At 41.5% G+C, this 17,167-nt stretch overlaps 1 protein-coding gene across 1 annotated transcript in view; it reads right to left on the bottom strand.

Annotated features, from left to right (window-relative positions):
• Positions 1-7,176: 7,176 nt before the first annotated feature.
• The window catches only part of LOC125433066 (BEN domain-containing protein 5-like), a 996,205-nt gene continuing 986,214 nt past the window's right edge, over positions 7,177-17,167 (bottom strand). Inside the window, exon 13 of the mRNA XM_048497387.1 lies at positions 7,177-8,632. Coding sequence (XP_048353344.1) covers positions 8,512-8,632 — 121 coding nt within the window. The 3' untranslated portion in view covers positions 7,177-8,511. The remainder of the gene's footprint in view (positions 8,633-17,167) is intronic.

Here is a 17,167-nt window from a genome sequence, read left to right as displayed (position 1 = left end):
TATGAAAGTGGCAAGCATATTGCTTCTATTTGCTAGAAATTCAACAAATATTAAGCATTTAGTTCAGACTTACACTCAGACAGGAATATAAATCACAATATAGCCAAACCACAGGAAGCCAAGTATTAATGTTTGTCTCCATTCATCTGCTTATGGTATTGACATGTAATGTAGGGCTAAAAACATTAATTGATAACTCCATGTGATTAACCAGTTGATTAATTACCAATTGAAAATGCATTTTAATCATAACTTTCCCCCAGGAGTTATAATACCAGTGAAATTATTGTAATGAATTTATGATTGCCTGAATCAGGTCATATGTTTCAAATGATGTTCTAAACAATGAGTTCTCTGTGTTTTTTAACTACATAGGAAGTTCTCTACATTAACTGTTGCTGTTCTGTTGTCATTTACACACAAGAAAATCTTGTATATAAGAAATCTAATGTTTTGTAAGAGCTACGTTCAGGATTGCTATGGAATGTTTTGAAAAGGCCATCTACACTGGATCATGTAATTCATTTTACTGGTCGATTTACCTAATTAATAAGGTAACAGCAACATAGGTGCCTGATTAAAGAACCTTTGTTAGTGTACTGTAAAGAGCAGTCATGTTCATTAGAAAATGCAAGGGGTTAACCCTACATGGAACAAATACACCTTCTGTAGGCCTCCAAAGTGCAACCAGGATTAGCCAATCAGAAGCAATTAAACAAAAAACATTATTACAGACTATGTTTTTGATTTTTACTTGGAAATGGATGGATCATTTTCAAACACATGGATTTCAGCTCATTGAATGTATATCTGCTAGCAAACTAAATGTTTTATAAAACATCCAATGCAAAAGAAAGATTCTTGTATCTGGTTTGTGCACCTGTAACCCCCATGCCCAGAATGGGTTGGCCCAGAATGGGTTGACCCAGTAAGGGGGTGGAGACTCAGAGCAGCAGAAAGGCTGAAAGAGCTCTTTGCAGAAGACAAGGGTACCAGACTCGGACTCTTGATTTGCTTTATAGTTTCTCCTTAAATGACTCTCTGTTAAGGTAATTCGGCAATATTATTTGTGGAACTTATCTGGGAAGGTAGTTGCTTTTGCTATGCTTGTTAAAATGCTTGGAGTTTATTGTTTCCCAGTGGGTTTCTTTGTGGTTGTAATGGGTGCAGGAGTTCTCCTGGAGGACCCTTCATATCATGTTGCAATCCTTGTTCATATCAAGCCCTTGGAGTCTTCAGGAGCCAGCCAACTTGCAAAGAAGAATTTGGACTTGGCAATATCAGTAGACTGTAAATAGAAGGACTTGAAATGCAACCTGAACAGGACCTTGAATTGTAATGTTAAATGTTGGATGCTGTTTTAAAAGTGTTAATTGTAAAGAAAAGTAAACCATTTTGTTGTTTAAAAATTGTTGTTGCAACTCATTCCAAGTACTGCCCCACAGAACCCACAAGCTGAGGTTACACACCAATTGTCTTTTAGAATTTTACTAGTCTTTTAATATATTAATATTTTAATTGATTATGTTTAAACATATCAGCATGTTAGATAACCTTAACATGTGGGGTCCTGCACCAGAAGTATTTGCTTGTGTTGTATTTGTTAATTCTATTCATTTGCGCTCCATTGGCCTCAGTGCAAAACACATTCCTACCTGTAAGCTTTTGGTTTTCTTTCCAATTGGGATGAAAGTTTCACACATCAAACTGTTTATTGATAGGGATCCTCCCTGCCACATTCCATGCAGATAGAAAAAAAAAACATTCCAGTTAAGCAATTAAAGAAAGAATAAATTTCTAGCTGTAACCTTTTCCCCAATCCAATTGCGATGAAATTATCTGGGGCTGTGGTCCTTCCCCATGGGATTTTCCCTGCCAAGTTTGAGGAGGAGAGGTAGTCCCAGTATAATTGGCAATTAAGGTTCTAGCTTGCACAGAGGTTAAAGGGAAGTGTTTGGCATTATAGGGTGAGTGGAAATAGGCATTTGGCATCCAAAAAAGGCAGGGAAAATTAGTGTGGTACAAAGGAGATTGCATTTAGTGATCTATAGAAGCAGACTGCACTACAGAGAAACCTAAGAGAGGCATTTAGCTGGCACCATAAGGAGGCCAGGATTGTACAGTAGGCACAAGGAGGCAATTTGTATAACAAGACTTGAAGTCCAAGTTACAGAGGAGTAACCATTTTGGTCACTCCACTTGGAAGGGAACAGCAGCAAATCGGGAAGTCTCCCTTTATTTTTTGTATTGTTGTATTGATAATATTTTATACATTAATCTATAGAATCCAGCTTTCATTAGAATGGACAGGACTGGAAAGATGGACAGAATTACAACAGTGGTCAGAGGTAACAGTCGAACATTGTATACCGGCAGCAGCATTACAACAGTGGGCAAAACTGGCCTTTGCAGCCCTTATAGATACAGACTGTGTAGGCAGAACTGACATACTACAATAAATCAATCACTTTCCTCATGCAGATCAATCAGTATTACAGTGTGTGTATGTAAAATGGTCTGAAGTCCCAGCTAACTTATGACAACCTCAGCAAGGGGCTTTCAAGGCAAGAGAGAGGCACTGCCTCCTTCTGCACATTCTTCCTTGGTGGTATCCTCCTAAGTACTGAGCCTGCTCAGTTTCTGAGATCTGATGAGATCAGGCTATACCATGTCGTCTTCCTCTCCAGTATTACAGTAGCAATATTGAAAGCAAAATATATCAGTGATAACTTGCAATGGCACATTCTCTTAGAGAACAATATAAGTGTAGGGGGAAAGGGAGTTTCAGGTTACCAGTTTTATAAAATCCAGAAAGTCCTCCCCAAGCTATTAACCCACCAATAGAATTTACTGTTGAAATAAAAACCTTTCTGTGGCAAAATACCTGTTATCTTCTATGTCACATGTGTAACTCCTAATTCTTTTCTTCTGATCTCTTTGAATCCTTAGCCAGGTTCCAGAACAATGGAAAGATTTTTTAAAATGGCCAAATCTCATTATTTTCCCTAGTAGCAGCAGTGGTGTAGTGGTTAAGAGCAGGTGCATTCTAATCTGGTGGAACAGGGTTTGATTCCCCGCTCTGTCGCCTGAGCTGTGGAGGCTTATCTGGGGAATCCAGATTAGCCTTTTCACTCCAACACACGCCAGCTGGGTGACCTTGGGCTAGTCACAGCTTTTCAGAGCTCTCTCAGCCCCATCCACCTCACAGGGTGTTTGTTGTGAGGGGGGAAGGGCAAGTGGATTGTAAGCCCCTTTAAGTCTCCTATAGGAGAGGAAGGGGGATATAAATCCACACTCTTCTTCTTCTCTTCTATTCATCTATATATCCAATTTTCAATGTGGCCCCAAATGTGGATATTTAAATCAAAAGATTGGGGCCATGAACAGACCAAACAGATCTTTTACAAATGGCCTAAGTTTGCAGAAAAATCAGAAGTCTTAAAAAAAACTGCACTGGGGCTAATTCGACCCCCAAATAATAGAAGCAGCACTTTAAGAAATGTAGTCCTCTCTGTGGCCATTGCTAAGGAATTATAATAGTACTGCTAGCCTTTAAGCATTAGTTTCTGTCAGTAAAACACAGGGGTAGCGGTCAGTCCTTTCAAGCGCTGCTTGACAGATGACTTATTGGGACCAGGCCAAGCAGCAACCACTGAGAAACTTCTAACATTACTTCCATGACTGATCTAGGACTGGTTGGTTGCTGCTGGAAGAGGCTGCTAGGAGAAGAGAAGGAGGGGAAGCTGAAAGCAGGAGATAGATAAAAGTAGGTTACCTGGTGGGTGGGAAGGAAATAATGAAGCAGGAGAGGCTGTGAGATCTCTCACAGAAGGAAAAGACCAAACAGCAGGGAAGAAGAAATGAGATACCCCCAACAAATTCTTGTTGGTTGCCTATTTGTAAAAAAATGATATTGATGAAGATTTCCAGAAAGGCGGCCATGTTAGTCTGCTGTAGCCCAAACAATAAATAATCTTGTGTCAAATGAACTTGTGTCCTTTAAAAAAAAACTAATTAATTAATTAATTAATTAATTAATTAATTAATTAGGTTTATATACCGCCCTCCCCCGGAGGGCTCAGGGCGGTGAACAATAAAATAGAGCACATATGTCAACTTTAAAATCTGTTCAGTATCAAATAATATAGGCTCTAATAAAATAAACCCACCCCATTAATGCAGCATTATTAAATCCACATAAAAGATAGCGCCTACTATCAAATTCCCTTTAAAAACCCTGACCTTATGGCCTGAGCTTTCTTCGGGGTGTAGAATGATACAGTATAGCCCGATCTCATCAGATCTCAGCAGCTAAGCAGGGTTGGTACATGGATAGGAGACCATCAAGGAAGACTTTGCAGAAGGTGGCAATGGCAAACCACCTCAGCTTAATCATTTGCTGTGAAAACCCTGAAAAAGTAGCTTGTTATGCCACTTCCATGTTTCTGGATCATAGCAGTCCATGATGCTTTTCATTTTTGTCAGAGTTTTTAGTTTTCTGCTTTTTGTTTCTGGTTCTGTAGATTAATTTATATTACAAGCATATTTATATTTTTTATGCTCAAGTTTTAGTAAGTTATGTATTTATTAAGTGTTATAGCCACAGGCCTTAACAACATAACATAAATCCATATTAATAAAAGAGACAGAATGCAATTTTATATATATAACAAGAGAAAAGACAATAATCAATTCCATAGACAGAAACGGAACAGGCAGGTCTATTTTTGAGGGTTGACATACATGAACCTTTTCCTTATACTCAATTTATATATACAATGCATGTCACTTTGTCATAAAATATATGTATAAAAATAATGTTGATTTGTTGATGCATGAACAGCGTTAAAATCCATATGTTTTAAGGGGAAATTTATGGAGCAAAAATAGAAAAGCAAAATCAAAAGAGGAATTCTGCGTTTTTAAACAACTGAGATAGAAAATGTGAAAATGTTCCTAAGAAAATCTATCCATCACAATTAGAAGGAATGGGCATGTTAATGCTTCCTTAACTTATAGCTCCATTAAAATTTTGGGGGACTTTTTAAAATCAATGAAGACTTTAGTTGATTAATTTATTGAACAGTTGTAGCAGAGAGACAGAGAGAGAGATTGTCTGAACAGCCCCTATGGCACCTTTTCTTGTGATATCTCAAGGTAAGGAAGGCAATTTTTTGCCTTTGAACTTACAGCTGTATATATATTGTGTTTTTTTTTTACATTATAGCAGTTCACAGTGGTCTCCAGCAGATGAACTATTCAATTACTTCACGGCTTTTCCATTTGCAATAGTCTGGAGCAATGATAGCCAGAAGACTTCACCTGTCTTTTAGCGATAGCCAGACTGGTAATTTTAAACTCTGTTCATTTTATCCACACCAGTAAATTTCATAAAATGGTTATAGAAAGATTTCTTTCCCTGCTGTAGAATCTTCTCTTGGGAATTCCATATACAATATTGCCAGAGTCTGTAATGGACACAACCTGAGATTGCATTAATGTTGTTGCCCTAGTGAAGGAGTCAACCCATTTCATGTTTCTATAACAGGTTTGCAGTTTGGCAGTAAAGGTGTTTGGTGATATGACAGAAAATAATAATTGCAAATGCAGTCCCCCAACACAGTATCTAATCCCCCTGACAGGAAGAGTCCAATTCAGCTTTTACTTTCTGTGCTATGGTCTGTTGTAGGATTTTCTTGTCAGAAGAACAGAATGAACAAAAAACAAATAAATTTCCTCTTTTTGAAAAACACGAAAGGAGATAATTTACTGTTGCTTACCTTGGGTCTTATTTCTCCAACCAATTTCACAAGAATAACAATATGCTTGGAAGAATAGAGTTGTGGTAGAGTTGATGGGGGAGGAGGAATGGATACAAATCATTTGGTCCACCTCTGTGCGCTAATGCAGAAAATTCCACATGTAAAACATTCCTAATGAAATGCTCTAATTTTTCATATGATTAATTAATGAGAAAGATTCTAAGGCATCCTAGGGAACTGTCTTGTTTAAGTCTCTGAATGCTTATAAAATTCTGGAGGGGGATGTCTCTCTCTGTGTAATTATTTATCCACCCTTCCTGATATTCCATGGACCCAACCAGTAAATCTATAAGAATAATATACCCGATTTCTGCATATGTACAAGTCTGACCATCTTGCTTATTCTAAGTTTTGTTGATCTGAATTCACTGCTTCAAAAACATGCAGCATTTCACCCGAGATATCCAGAATGTACCATCCAGTAAAAAGTGAGGTCTGGATGCATAATGAATGGTTGTTGTGACTGCAATAGCAAATTACACATGTACATAATGGAAACAAACAACATTATTATGAACAACTCCTAATGTTAGTTCCACTTCAGAAATAATACAAGTGAAATTTTGGAACTCTAAAATCTAGGGAGAAATTCATATGAAGAGAATTTCAAAAGCATCAAAAGCCTTTTAAAAGACAAGCAAGTGGTTGTGGGGACAAACATGTCTATGTAGTGGAAATGTAACCTTGAATCCAAATGAGTGTTCCACAGGAAAATGGATGTCCGTCTATGCAGTGCAACTTTCTTACCACCCTCATCTGCTACAGCCTCCAATCCCCCCCCCCCCCATGCCACTCCTAGCAGTTACTGGGCCCTCTTAGGAACAACATTTAAATGGCATTTTGGGATACAGATGAGAGACCAAAACAAAAAAGAAAACAGTCATGATCCATGAGCAAAAAGCCATGGAAATGTACAACTAGATTCAAGCCATTATACAGTGATTCCCAGCAACCTCATGCACTGCATCCCTAGTAAACACATTGACATCAGCAGTGAATGCATTGCATTCCAAACTGTCTGTAGAAGAGGCAAGTGGTAAGCCTGAAGAAAAGAAATACTAAAGATGGCACTCAGGCTGTAAGAGCACACCTTGATGGTAGTAATCAAAGAGGCCAAAGTAGAAGATTCAAGGGGAGGAGAAATAATCATTTCTATTTCTAAACGAGTTCTTAAAGAGAAGATAAGGATAGTGAGAAAAGAGCTAATGGAAATAAAAAAGTATTTGACACTGATTTCATGTAAATTTAAATAGAAAAAATAAAGAAATCCTAAGAGAAACTGATAACCAATCCCACCAGCCAGTGAAGGAATACAGAGGCCATCTAAAATTAAGAAGTAAACACAAACAAAAGCTGTAGTGAACTCTTTATTCAAGACTCCCAGAGTAAACCAACAAGTTTCTCCAGGTCTCATATAAACACAAAATAAATCCATTCAAACAGCAACAATATTTGCAAGGTTATGTTTCATTCAATATGTTAAACTGATATCACCCCCTCCTGCTGTTATACACCCCATAAACCAAATTCCTTAAATTGAAACCTCAAGAAACTCAACATTTGTCATAAACAAACAAAATGTTTAATTCATTGGACATACAGGAATGTGAATCCAATTGCTGTTCTGCTGGTGGAAGTGGATCTTTCCTTTCCTTTCCCACATCAGTTTTCTGTAAACCCCTAGGGAGTGGAGAATCCTCAAAGATAAAAGGCAGGGTGGGAGAGGGCATGTCAGTGAGTAGACAAATCAGGTGAGACCATCTCTCCTTTCTCTTCCATCAGTTCAACAGCCACAGGATACATTATTCTGCTTTATAGCCTCTAAAGACCCAAAAGCGTGATGTTTAAATACATTGCATTCAACATATTACAGTACTTTGCCCCTCCTTGAAAATGCATACAATTTAATCATAAACCTTGAAATTACAATATGGAAGTGGTTTTTTTTAACCAATTTCCTTTTCTATGGGGTCAATATATTTCTTGCTTCCTATTTTCCACTTCACAAACAAATTGTCTGATCCAGCTTAAGTGCATATGAGTGCAGAAGTGCAGAAGCTTCAGCGTATGTATAAATAACTGGATTACAAATTGCATGCACAACTAGATGCTTGTATATAGCAGCCCACTTAATTCTGTTGATAGACCCGTACATGCATCGTTCTAATCAGAAAACTGGTCATCATACTTATGGAACAGGGCTGGATTTATAGTCTTCTCAGCAGCCTTTCACCACCCAGTTGTTAAGTAGTGTGAATGCTGGTTTTCTAGCACAGGTACACAATTAGACTGGGACCAAAGAGTGTAGGTTGTAGACTGTAATCAAAATATAGAACATTTCACTGCAAAGGCATAAGGGACTTTCAAATGATGCTTGCAATCTGAGACCAAGAAATACAGAAATCATGCAATATCACAGAGAACTTCCCCTGGTTTCCTCATTATTTCAAAATTTAGCAATGCAAATACTTTTTTAAAACTAAAAGTCTTTATTGTTGCAGAAACACTTTTCCAGATCGCCTAGTTGGCTTTTGAAGGAAAAGACTTATTAATAAACTAATAAGGATAACAACAATAATATTTTTATTTAATACTTTTTTCTTCCCTGTCATTAAAATATGTGGCTGGAAGGAGGATCAGAAACCATGTTGATTCAGGCTGCTCTGAATGGTGTGTGGTTTCAATTGTTTTATGGTGAGTGAATGTTCTCTTTAGGACTTGCTTGGATTTTCTTCTCTGGCTTACTGGCAGCTTGGTTATTCCCTGGACTCTGATTGTAGCCATATCTGTAGGATGATGCTTTTTCCTTCCTGTCAATGGTAAAGAATAAAAGAGAGAGCAGTGCTGTGCTACTTGCATTTCACTTTAATGAGCAAAAAGAAGTTCTGACAGGGGAAGAACTTCAGAGTTTGGTTTTCTCAGAGCACAGGAAAGTTGTGGTGTCTGCTGTGTTGCTGGGCTTAAAAACTTGCCTGTGAGAAGACCTGCTAGAGGTCCTGCAGGATCTGCCCCTGTTGACTGTAACTGGCTGCCTCAGTTGGCAACACCTGGGCTAAGATCAGCCAGCCAGCCAGCTACATAATCAGCATGAGGAACAAGGCGGTGCTTTTGGGCAGTGGCCAGAGGGCTGGTTGGGGCAGACCGGGCTGTTGGGATTTTATTAGAGTTAGGGTGTGTTTTGGGAGGAGAAATGGGGGAGTGGGGGATACCTTGAGCCTCGATCCCCCAAGGCTGGGCTTCCTTGGGCAGGCTGCTGGTCCTGTGGGGTGCAAAAATAAGGTCAGGGAGGGTGATTGACTGGGGGGGGGGTGGAGTCTGGGCTGTGTGAGAGACAGCTCTAGTCCCCTGTTTCCTGATAACATCAAGGAGACCCAGGTACCTGGGGGAAAATTAGGTACTCTGCACCCCCTGGGAACTGGTGAGCAGCCAGTGCAGTGGGCCCTAGAGATGGGGGAGGAGATCAGTAGAGAGGGTTAGGAGGAATGTGGGGGCAGGATCTCAGGGATCACAGGCAAACAATGGTGTGGCAGTGGGTGACAAAATAGCTGTGTGCAGAGAAGGGGTATTAAATGTCTGAAGGCTATCACTCCTATTTTGCTCCCTTCTTCATCTCTCGAGTCATGTTGGTCAGCTCTTGAGTCTGAGGATGCTGTTGGTGAATACCAGGTTGGTCCAGAATAAGACCTCCACCATCCATGATTTGATCTTGAGGGGTGGGATGGGGAGGGTCCATATATAGAGGTGATTCTCATCACCTTTTCTGTTTTTTTTGGGGGGGAAGCCTAAAGTGTATTACTTGTCTTGGGCTAGAACAGGGGTAGGGAACCTGCGGCTCTCCAGATGTTCAGGAACTACAATTCCACCCCCCCCCCCCCCCACCCCCCCCCCCCCCCCCCCCCCCCCCCCCCCACCCCCCCCCCCCCCCACCCCCCCCCCCCCCCACCCCCCCCCCCCCCCACCCCCCCCCCCCCCCACCCCCCCCCCCCCCCACCCCCCCCCCCCCCCACCCCCCCCCCCCCCCACCCCCCCCCCCCCCCACCCCCCCCCCCCCCCACCCCCCCCCCCCCCCACCCCCCCCCCCCCCCACCCCCCCCCCCCCCCACCCCCCCCCCCCCCCACCCCCCCCCCCCCCCACCCCCCCCCCCCCCCACCCCCCCCCCCCCCCACCCCCCCCCCCCCCCACCCCCCCCCCCCCCCACCCCCCCCCCCCCCCACCCCCCCCCCCCCCCACCCCCCCCCCCCCCCACCCCCCCCCCCCAAGCTGATAGGGGATGGGGGCTACACCTTTGAGAGTCCATAACTTTGGCTCCCCTGAACCAAACTGCACCAAACTTTGGGGGTATCATCAGGACAGTCTCCTGATGTTACCCTGAAAGTTTGGTGTCACTAGCTTTAAAAATGCTGGTTTGCGTGTTTCACCGCTCACTCACTCCAGCAGGCTTCATGTGCAGGAGCGGTGAAACATGAAAACCGGAATTTTTAAAGCTAGTGGCACCAAATTTCAGGGTATCATCAGGAGACTGTCCTGATGACACCCCCCAAGTTTGGTGCAGTTTGGTTCAGGGGGGCCAAAGTTATGGACCCTCAAAGGGGGGCCTCTATCCCCCATTGTTTCCAATGACAGCTAAGGAGATGGTGGCTACCATTTTGAGGGTCCATAACTTTGGCCCCCCTAAACCAAACTGCACCAAGCGTGGGGGTGTCATCAGGACAGTCTCCTGATGATACCCTGATATTTTGGTGCTGATATGTCTAAAAATGTGCCCCTGCAGGGCAAAAATTTGCCCAAGGTTCTTTTTTCTGCAGTGACTTCTGCATTGCTGTCAATGTGGAATTTCTGGTGGAGGGCTGTGTGGTGCACATTTATCAAGGTACAGTCACAAAATGTTCAGGGTATCTTCAGGAGAGTCTCTGAATGACACCATCCAGGTTTGAGGAACTTTGCTTATGGGGGCAGTGGGAGATGGACCCTACCCATAACATTGAACCCCTTGAAGCAACGGTCACCAAACCTGGATGGTGTCATGAAGAGACTCTCCTGAAGACACCCTGAAAGTTTTGTGGGTTTACCATGAGAAATGTGCACTCCACAGCCCTCCCACAGAAATTTCCTATTGGCTGCAATGGAGCCAGCCAGCCACTACAGAGCACAGAATCTGGGGAAATTTCTTTGGGTGACTGTGAGGGGTGCAGTTTTAGAGCTACTGTCACCAAAATTTCGGGGTATCATAAATGTACTGTCCCTATGATACTCCCCAAGTTTGGTGAAGTTTGGTTCAGGGGTCCAACGTTATGGACCTTCAAAAGTGTAGCCCCCATCTCCTGTTAGCTTCCATTGGAAACAATGGGGGATGGGGCACCCCTTTTGAGTGTCAATAACTTTGCCCCCCCTGAACCAAACTGCACCAAACTTGGGGAGAATCATCAGGACAGTCTCCAGATGATATCCTGAAATTTTGGTGCCGCTAGCTTTAAAATTGCGTCCCCTGCAGGCCAAAACGTGTAAAAACACCCAAAATTCAAAAAAATAATAAAACGGACCCGAATTTTTCGGATTTACCCGAATTTTCGGGTATATCCGAATTGGCTATGATTCGGATTCGGGCATACAAATCATTTTATGCCCCAAAATACCCAAATCCGAATTTTACCGAATTTTTTTAGTATTGACCAACCCTAAATGAGATCAATTTCAATTGTTGGGACCTGAGGACATGGACAAGTTGCTTATAGGGTTGTGGTCAATCACCTGTTCCCTGAATCCTTGCCCATCATGACTAATTAATGCTAGCCAGGGGGTACTGGCTGAATGAGTCCAGGAGTTGATTAATACATCCTTAGGGAGTGGGTAGGTGCCTCATGCCTTGAAGGAGGCAGTGGTATGCTTCCTGCTGAAGTGGTTGTCCCTGGACTCAGAGAGAGGAAGTAGAGGACAGGTGGAGTTCCTCAAGGCTTGGTCCTGTCTCCTATATTGTTTAATATCTATATGAAACCACTGGAGCGGGTCATCAGAGGATATGGCATGGGCTGTCATCAAAATACAGATGACACTCAGTTGTTCCTCTTCCATCTGCATCAGGTGAGGATGCTGCACTACCACTTGGCAACAGTCATGATCCAGATGAGGGTCAATAAATTGAAAATGGATCCCAATAAGATGGAGGTGCTCTGTGTGGCAGTCTCCTAAGTCTGGAGAAGCAAGGGATACTTGGTAATGGAAGGGATGGTTGTACCCCAGAAGGATCTTGGGATCATCCTATATGGGATGCTGTCTCTGGAAGCCCAGGTTGCAACAACAACTGGGAGTGGGGCATCAATATCTCTGGCTGATGTGCCATCTTTACTTTTTCCTGGATCAGGATGACCTGGTCACAGTTATCCATGCTCTGGTAACCACCAGATTGGATTATTGCCACATGCTATAAATGGGGATGCCTTTGAGGAAAGTCCAGAAACTTGAGCTAGTGCAAAATACAGCAGCTTATCTGCTGACTGGTGCCTCATACTTGGATCATGTCACCCCCATTTTGAGAAGTCTGTACTAGCTTCCAATGTGCTACCGGGCCTGATTCAAAGTGTGGGTACTAACCTATAAAGCCATAAATGACTTTGGTCTTGGGTACTTGAGAGACCACATCTGCCCATATATTCTTGACCAGGTGTTGAGATTGGAGGAGGAAGCTGGCCTGTTTGTCCTGCTCCCTTTAGAGGTGAGGGGGATGGGAGAGGCCCAGAGGACCTTCTCAACAGTAGCCTCAGCACTGTGGAATGCCCTCCCACCAGAGGTCCTCAGGCGCCTACCCTCCTGGAGTTTCGGTGCCTGGTGAAGATCACCCTCTTTGCCTGGGCATTTGACTGATCCCCTCACTGGGTCAGGGGGCCCTTAAGGTGTCCTGTATACTCCATCCATTTTAGGGGTGTTTGGGGTGGGAGTTTTTATTATGTTTCATGGTTTTTAGGATTAGGGTTTATAGGGATTTTATTATTGGGCTGGAAAGGACCTTACCATGGTTTTTATTGTAACCCGTCCTGAGACTTGTAAAGGGTGGAAGGATAGTATCCAATCTGCTAATCTTTCCTTAAAAAGCACCTTGTGTAGCCTCCCCAAGATTGCTGCCCTGTTTCAGTTAACTTCAGAGAAAACTTCCATATCTCTGTCTCTCAGGTTCAGACTGCAAATCATTTATCTGCTCCCTCCTGCTAGGTCAAAAGGACAGTTATGGAGATTTCCCAGCCATCAGGGTACATTCATGTTCTTGTATTAAATTGGCACTAGGAACTGACGTTATATCAGGGGATCATTTCTGACCAGTAAAGCAATCATTTTAGGAAAGCATGGGGAATCAGAATCCGTAACACCCAATGACTTTAAATGCCTTCATTGTAGGGTTTCACAAACACAATGCCCTGTGAAGTTTTTTATTTCAAAAAAAGACAGGCAGGGTTAAAGCAATTTTAAAAAAGAAGTGGCACAACAGATAATGACAGTCAGTTTGCCAGTGGAAAGGCCAATTATGAACAACGAGAACAAATTTTAAAGTGTCCAGAAACTCTTAGCCATTAACTCACAGAATATTGATTTTCTGACAGATACAAACATTTTTTCTGGTAGGTGCAAATAACCCATCAGGGAACAGAGTAGAAAGAAATCTGGTTTTTAAGAATCACTTTTGAATAATGCACACAGAAATCTTCGAAATGAGTCATTTGGGAATGACATGCCCATAAAAGCAATCTTACTCCAATGCATACTTTTGGCCATGGAAAATATTGGTGAGAAAGTAAAAAACCAACAACAGTTAGGTGGATATATGTAATCAGGGAATCTTTTTATTCTTTTACTTCACAGTTGAAATCAGGGACTATGCTAGCTAAATTGAGATGCCTGGAAAGTAAAGGACTAAAATAGTAGCACCAAAAGCAGTTACTTACCAGTTAAGATACTGATCGTCATCAATAAAGAAAAACAACAGGATAAGCACTGTTATGACTCAGAGGGATGTGCATGAGTCAAAACATCTCTTGGTACTTCTCAAGATAAACCAGTTGACTTTCTTTTGCTTGTAGCTGGGCCCAAAAGGCATGATCTAGCTCTCTTGTGTTTTCTGTGTTTGTATTCGTTCAGCCTGTGCTCAAAATATGGGGCTTCATTGTTTCAGTCAGCATTTTGATTTCTAAGCCCTTGACAGGGTAATTGTTGTAATAGGGTATTTTGGTGAGCCCTCTGCTGGAAGCTGTTCAAGCAATGCAAATCTTTCTGAATTCTGTAAATGAATCGTTTTCACTGAGCCCACACAAATGTGTCACAGTTTAAAACTGAAAGGATTTTTCCCCCTTTGGCAGCAGCTACCAGCATTGAGATCTGCATTTAAAATGTGCAGACGCACGTAGGAGTAAAACTGACAGATTATAATTATCAATAGACAAGGGGAGAAAACAAAAATTAATTTCCAAGGCAAAACATATCATTTGCCTTTAAACTGTAATAGCTATTCCATTCCTTATGCAATTTACTGCTTCAAAAATCAGGCTTAAAATTGTCTGGGATTCCAATCTCTCCTCCCTACACCAATTGCTTTGACCTGTTAGGATGTAACATGTACTTTGATATAAACATAAATGGACAGAAAACACCTAAAAATGCAGCACTGGTAGATGCCAGCCCGTACAAGCTAAGACTGCTTTTTAGGTTGTGTCATATCAAATGTAAACAATATGGATGTTCTCCCCTGGCACAGGATTAGATAGCTAAGAGGCTGGTGGTATACTGCCATTCTCGATTTGGATTCTATGCTTCAGTTATTTTGAATGCATTTGATTTTATCTGTCTATCTAAAATATTTATTTGGAATCAAAAGGGAAAAGAAACAGCTAAAACATAGTGGAAGCCAATATCTCACTTCTATAATTGGCTGAATCCCAGAAAATCTCAGTGTTCAATACCTGAAATCCTATGTATACATGTATGTGTGTAAGTCCTACTGAGCTCTGATCTGGATAGCCAAGGCTAGCCTGACATTGTCAGATCTTGGAAGCTAAGCAAGGTCAGCCATGGTTGGTACAGTGGAACCTCAGTTTTCGTTGGTAATCAGTCCGAAAAGAATCGATGAAAACCGAAACCGATGAAAACCGAGGCAAAGTTTTCCATAGGAATCAATATAAATCCAATTAATCCGTTCTAGGCACTCCAAAAAACATACCAAAAACACATTTTTGGTGAATAAACGTAGTGTTTAATGCTGAAAACAGTAACAAACAATAACACTAGGACCAGCTTCAGAGCCAGTGGACCAATGTCGCACCAGAAAGCTGACCAAAGAGGTCTGTTTCTGACGCCTCTTTAAGATTTGTCTGAAATGGGGCAAGATATTGTCATTAAACAAGTTGCAGACATGGCCTGCAACAGCTTTGTCAGAGTGATTTTTCTCCACAAACCCCTGCACCTTTCTGCAAATTGATGAAAACTGAGACAATTTTTTCACTGAAAAAATTGATGAAAACTGAAACCAATGAAAACCGAAGGCAATGAAAACCGAGGTTCCACTGTATTTGAATGGGAGACCACCAAGGAATTCCAGGGTGACTATGCTGAGGCAGGCAATGGCAAACCACCTCTGAACATCTCCTGGCTTGAAAACTCTGTGTGACTTGCTGTGACTAGATGGCAAAAAAGTCCTGCTGAAATTTCTAAGGCATAGCTATAAATGAAAAGGGATAGGAAAAGGATTGCCTTCACTTGGAAAAATCTTCAGGGGAAGGGGATTCCAAGGCTTTGAGCCCACTGCCAGAATGTCTCTATGGACATTCTGCTCAAATGTCTCTGAATATCATTTGTTTTCAAACCAATAGGTTTTGCTTTCCTTTTAATGGTATGTTGAGGTGGCACTGCACCTTTTCCTGCAAGAACAGTATAAATTCTGTGCCAGTGTTATGGAAATGGCAGAAGTGCCCCAAAGCAGGAGGACAAACTCACCACAAGGTAAGTGCACTCATGAGCACTTCTTAAAAATCAATGGAAATGTGAATGTTTACAGTGTGTATTTTCCAAAGAGCTTCTCAAAGCACTGTAACTGCTTAGGGAGGTGAGATAACTTCTCAGGTTTTTCTTTTAAAAAAGGCTCCGTGAACAATCATGAGAAAAGCATATGCACTTACTCAACACAAAAATGTATGTAAACATCATCAGAAACAGTTCCAGAACAATGGTGAGGGAAGGGGAAGAGGACAATATAATCCTTGATATTAGATGCTACCCTATAGGTGTCAATGATGAGTTCTGCTTGGGCTTTGGGGGAATATGTTTCAGCTGTCATCAAGTTTTAAATCCTGAAGGTGGATTTTGTATATTTACTTTTTTTGAAACAAACAAACCTTTCCTTGATTTCACATGACAGTTTTATATTGATTAAAACTATAAGTACAAAAAGGAGACTTACTCTCCCCACCACCCATGCAAGCCATGCAACCTGAATTATTTCCTTATCAGAAATTTTTAAAAATTGCATTTTATGAACATTTTCTCTGTGATAACATTTAATTAAATTGGATTTTCTAAACTGTTCAAAAAGTCAGTTTTTCAATTAACTGAAGCTTTTCACAAGTGGGCTATTTCTGTGCTCTGGTGTAGTAATAGAAAAGGCATGGCATTGTGACTCAAAGATGTGGTGGATCCAGATCTTTTCCATAAGCAACAAAATAGAAAGAGGATCATACTCTGACCTCACTGGTTCTAATAAAACTGATATAATCACTGAAAGATTCAGGAGTCATATGTATTTACAATTCAAATATGACTTGCAAGGTATTTCCTCAATAGCTGACTGGATCAGAATGGGGTTCTAGTTTGTAGTATATTCCTAATATGTAGTTAAGAAATACATAATTGCTTTGTCAAAATCTGCTACTTTTCAAAGTTTCTGTGATCTTTTTAGACTGGAAGGGAGTTCAATCACTTGTATTTAATTAAAAATTGCAAGCAGCATTGAACACATGAAAAACTTTATTTTTTCAAACATTAGATTGGAAAAGGATATCTGCATTAGTCTATAATCGCAACATAAAACTAAAGTCCAGAGGCACCTTAAAGACTAAAAATTTTTTTCCCCAATATGAGTCTTTGTGAGTCACAGTTCACTTTCTCAGATATGTGGGGAGGAAGCGAACTGCAGCTCAGGTGAATATGTAGTTGCTCCCATGCAGCTACTACTGTGGCTCATGGCTGCTTGGACTGATGTGCAGTTGGCCATTTCTGGTTCTGGCTCTCCCCATTGCCATTGCATGTAACTACTTGAGTAGTAACAGCTGAGGCCAGCCTCACAATAGTCCTCCTTGATTCTGGAGACTTT

Source organism: Sphaerodactylus townsendi, linkage group LG05 (genome assembly GCF_021028975.2).
Source record: "Sphaerodactylus townsendi isolate TG3544 linkage group LG05, MPM_Stown_v2.3, whole genome shotgun sequence".
In the NCBI taxonomy this organism is placed as follows: Eukaryota; Metazoa; Chordata; class Lepidosauria; order Squamata; family Sphaerodactylidae; genus Sphaerodactylus; species Sphaerodactylus townsendi.
Note: the sequence above shows the minus strand (reverse complement) of the source record. Positions and strands in the feature narration are given on the sequence as shown.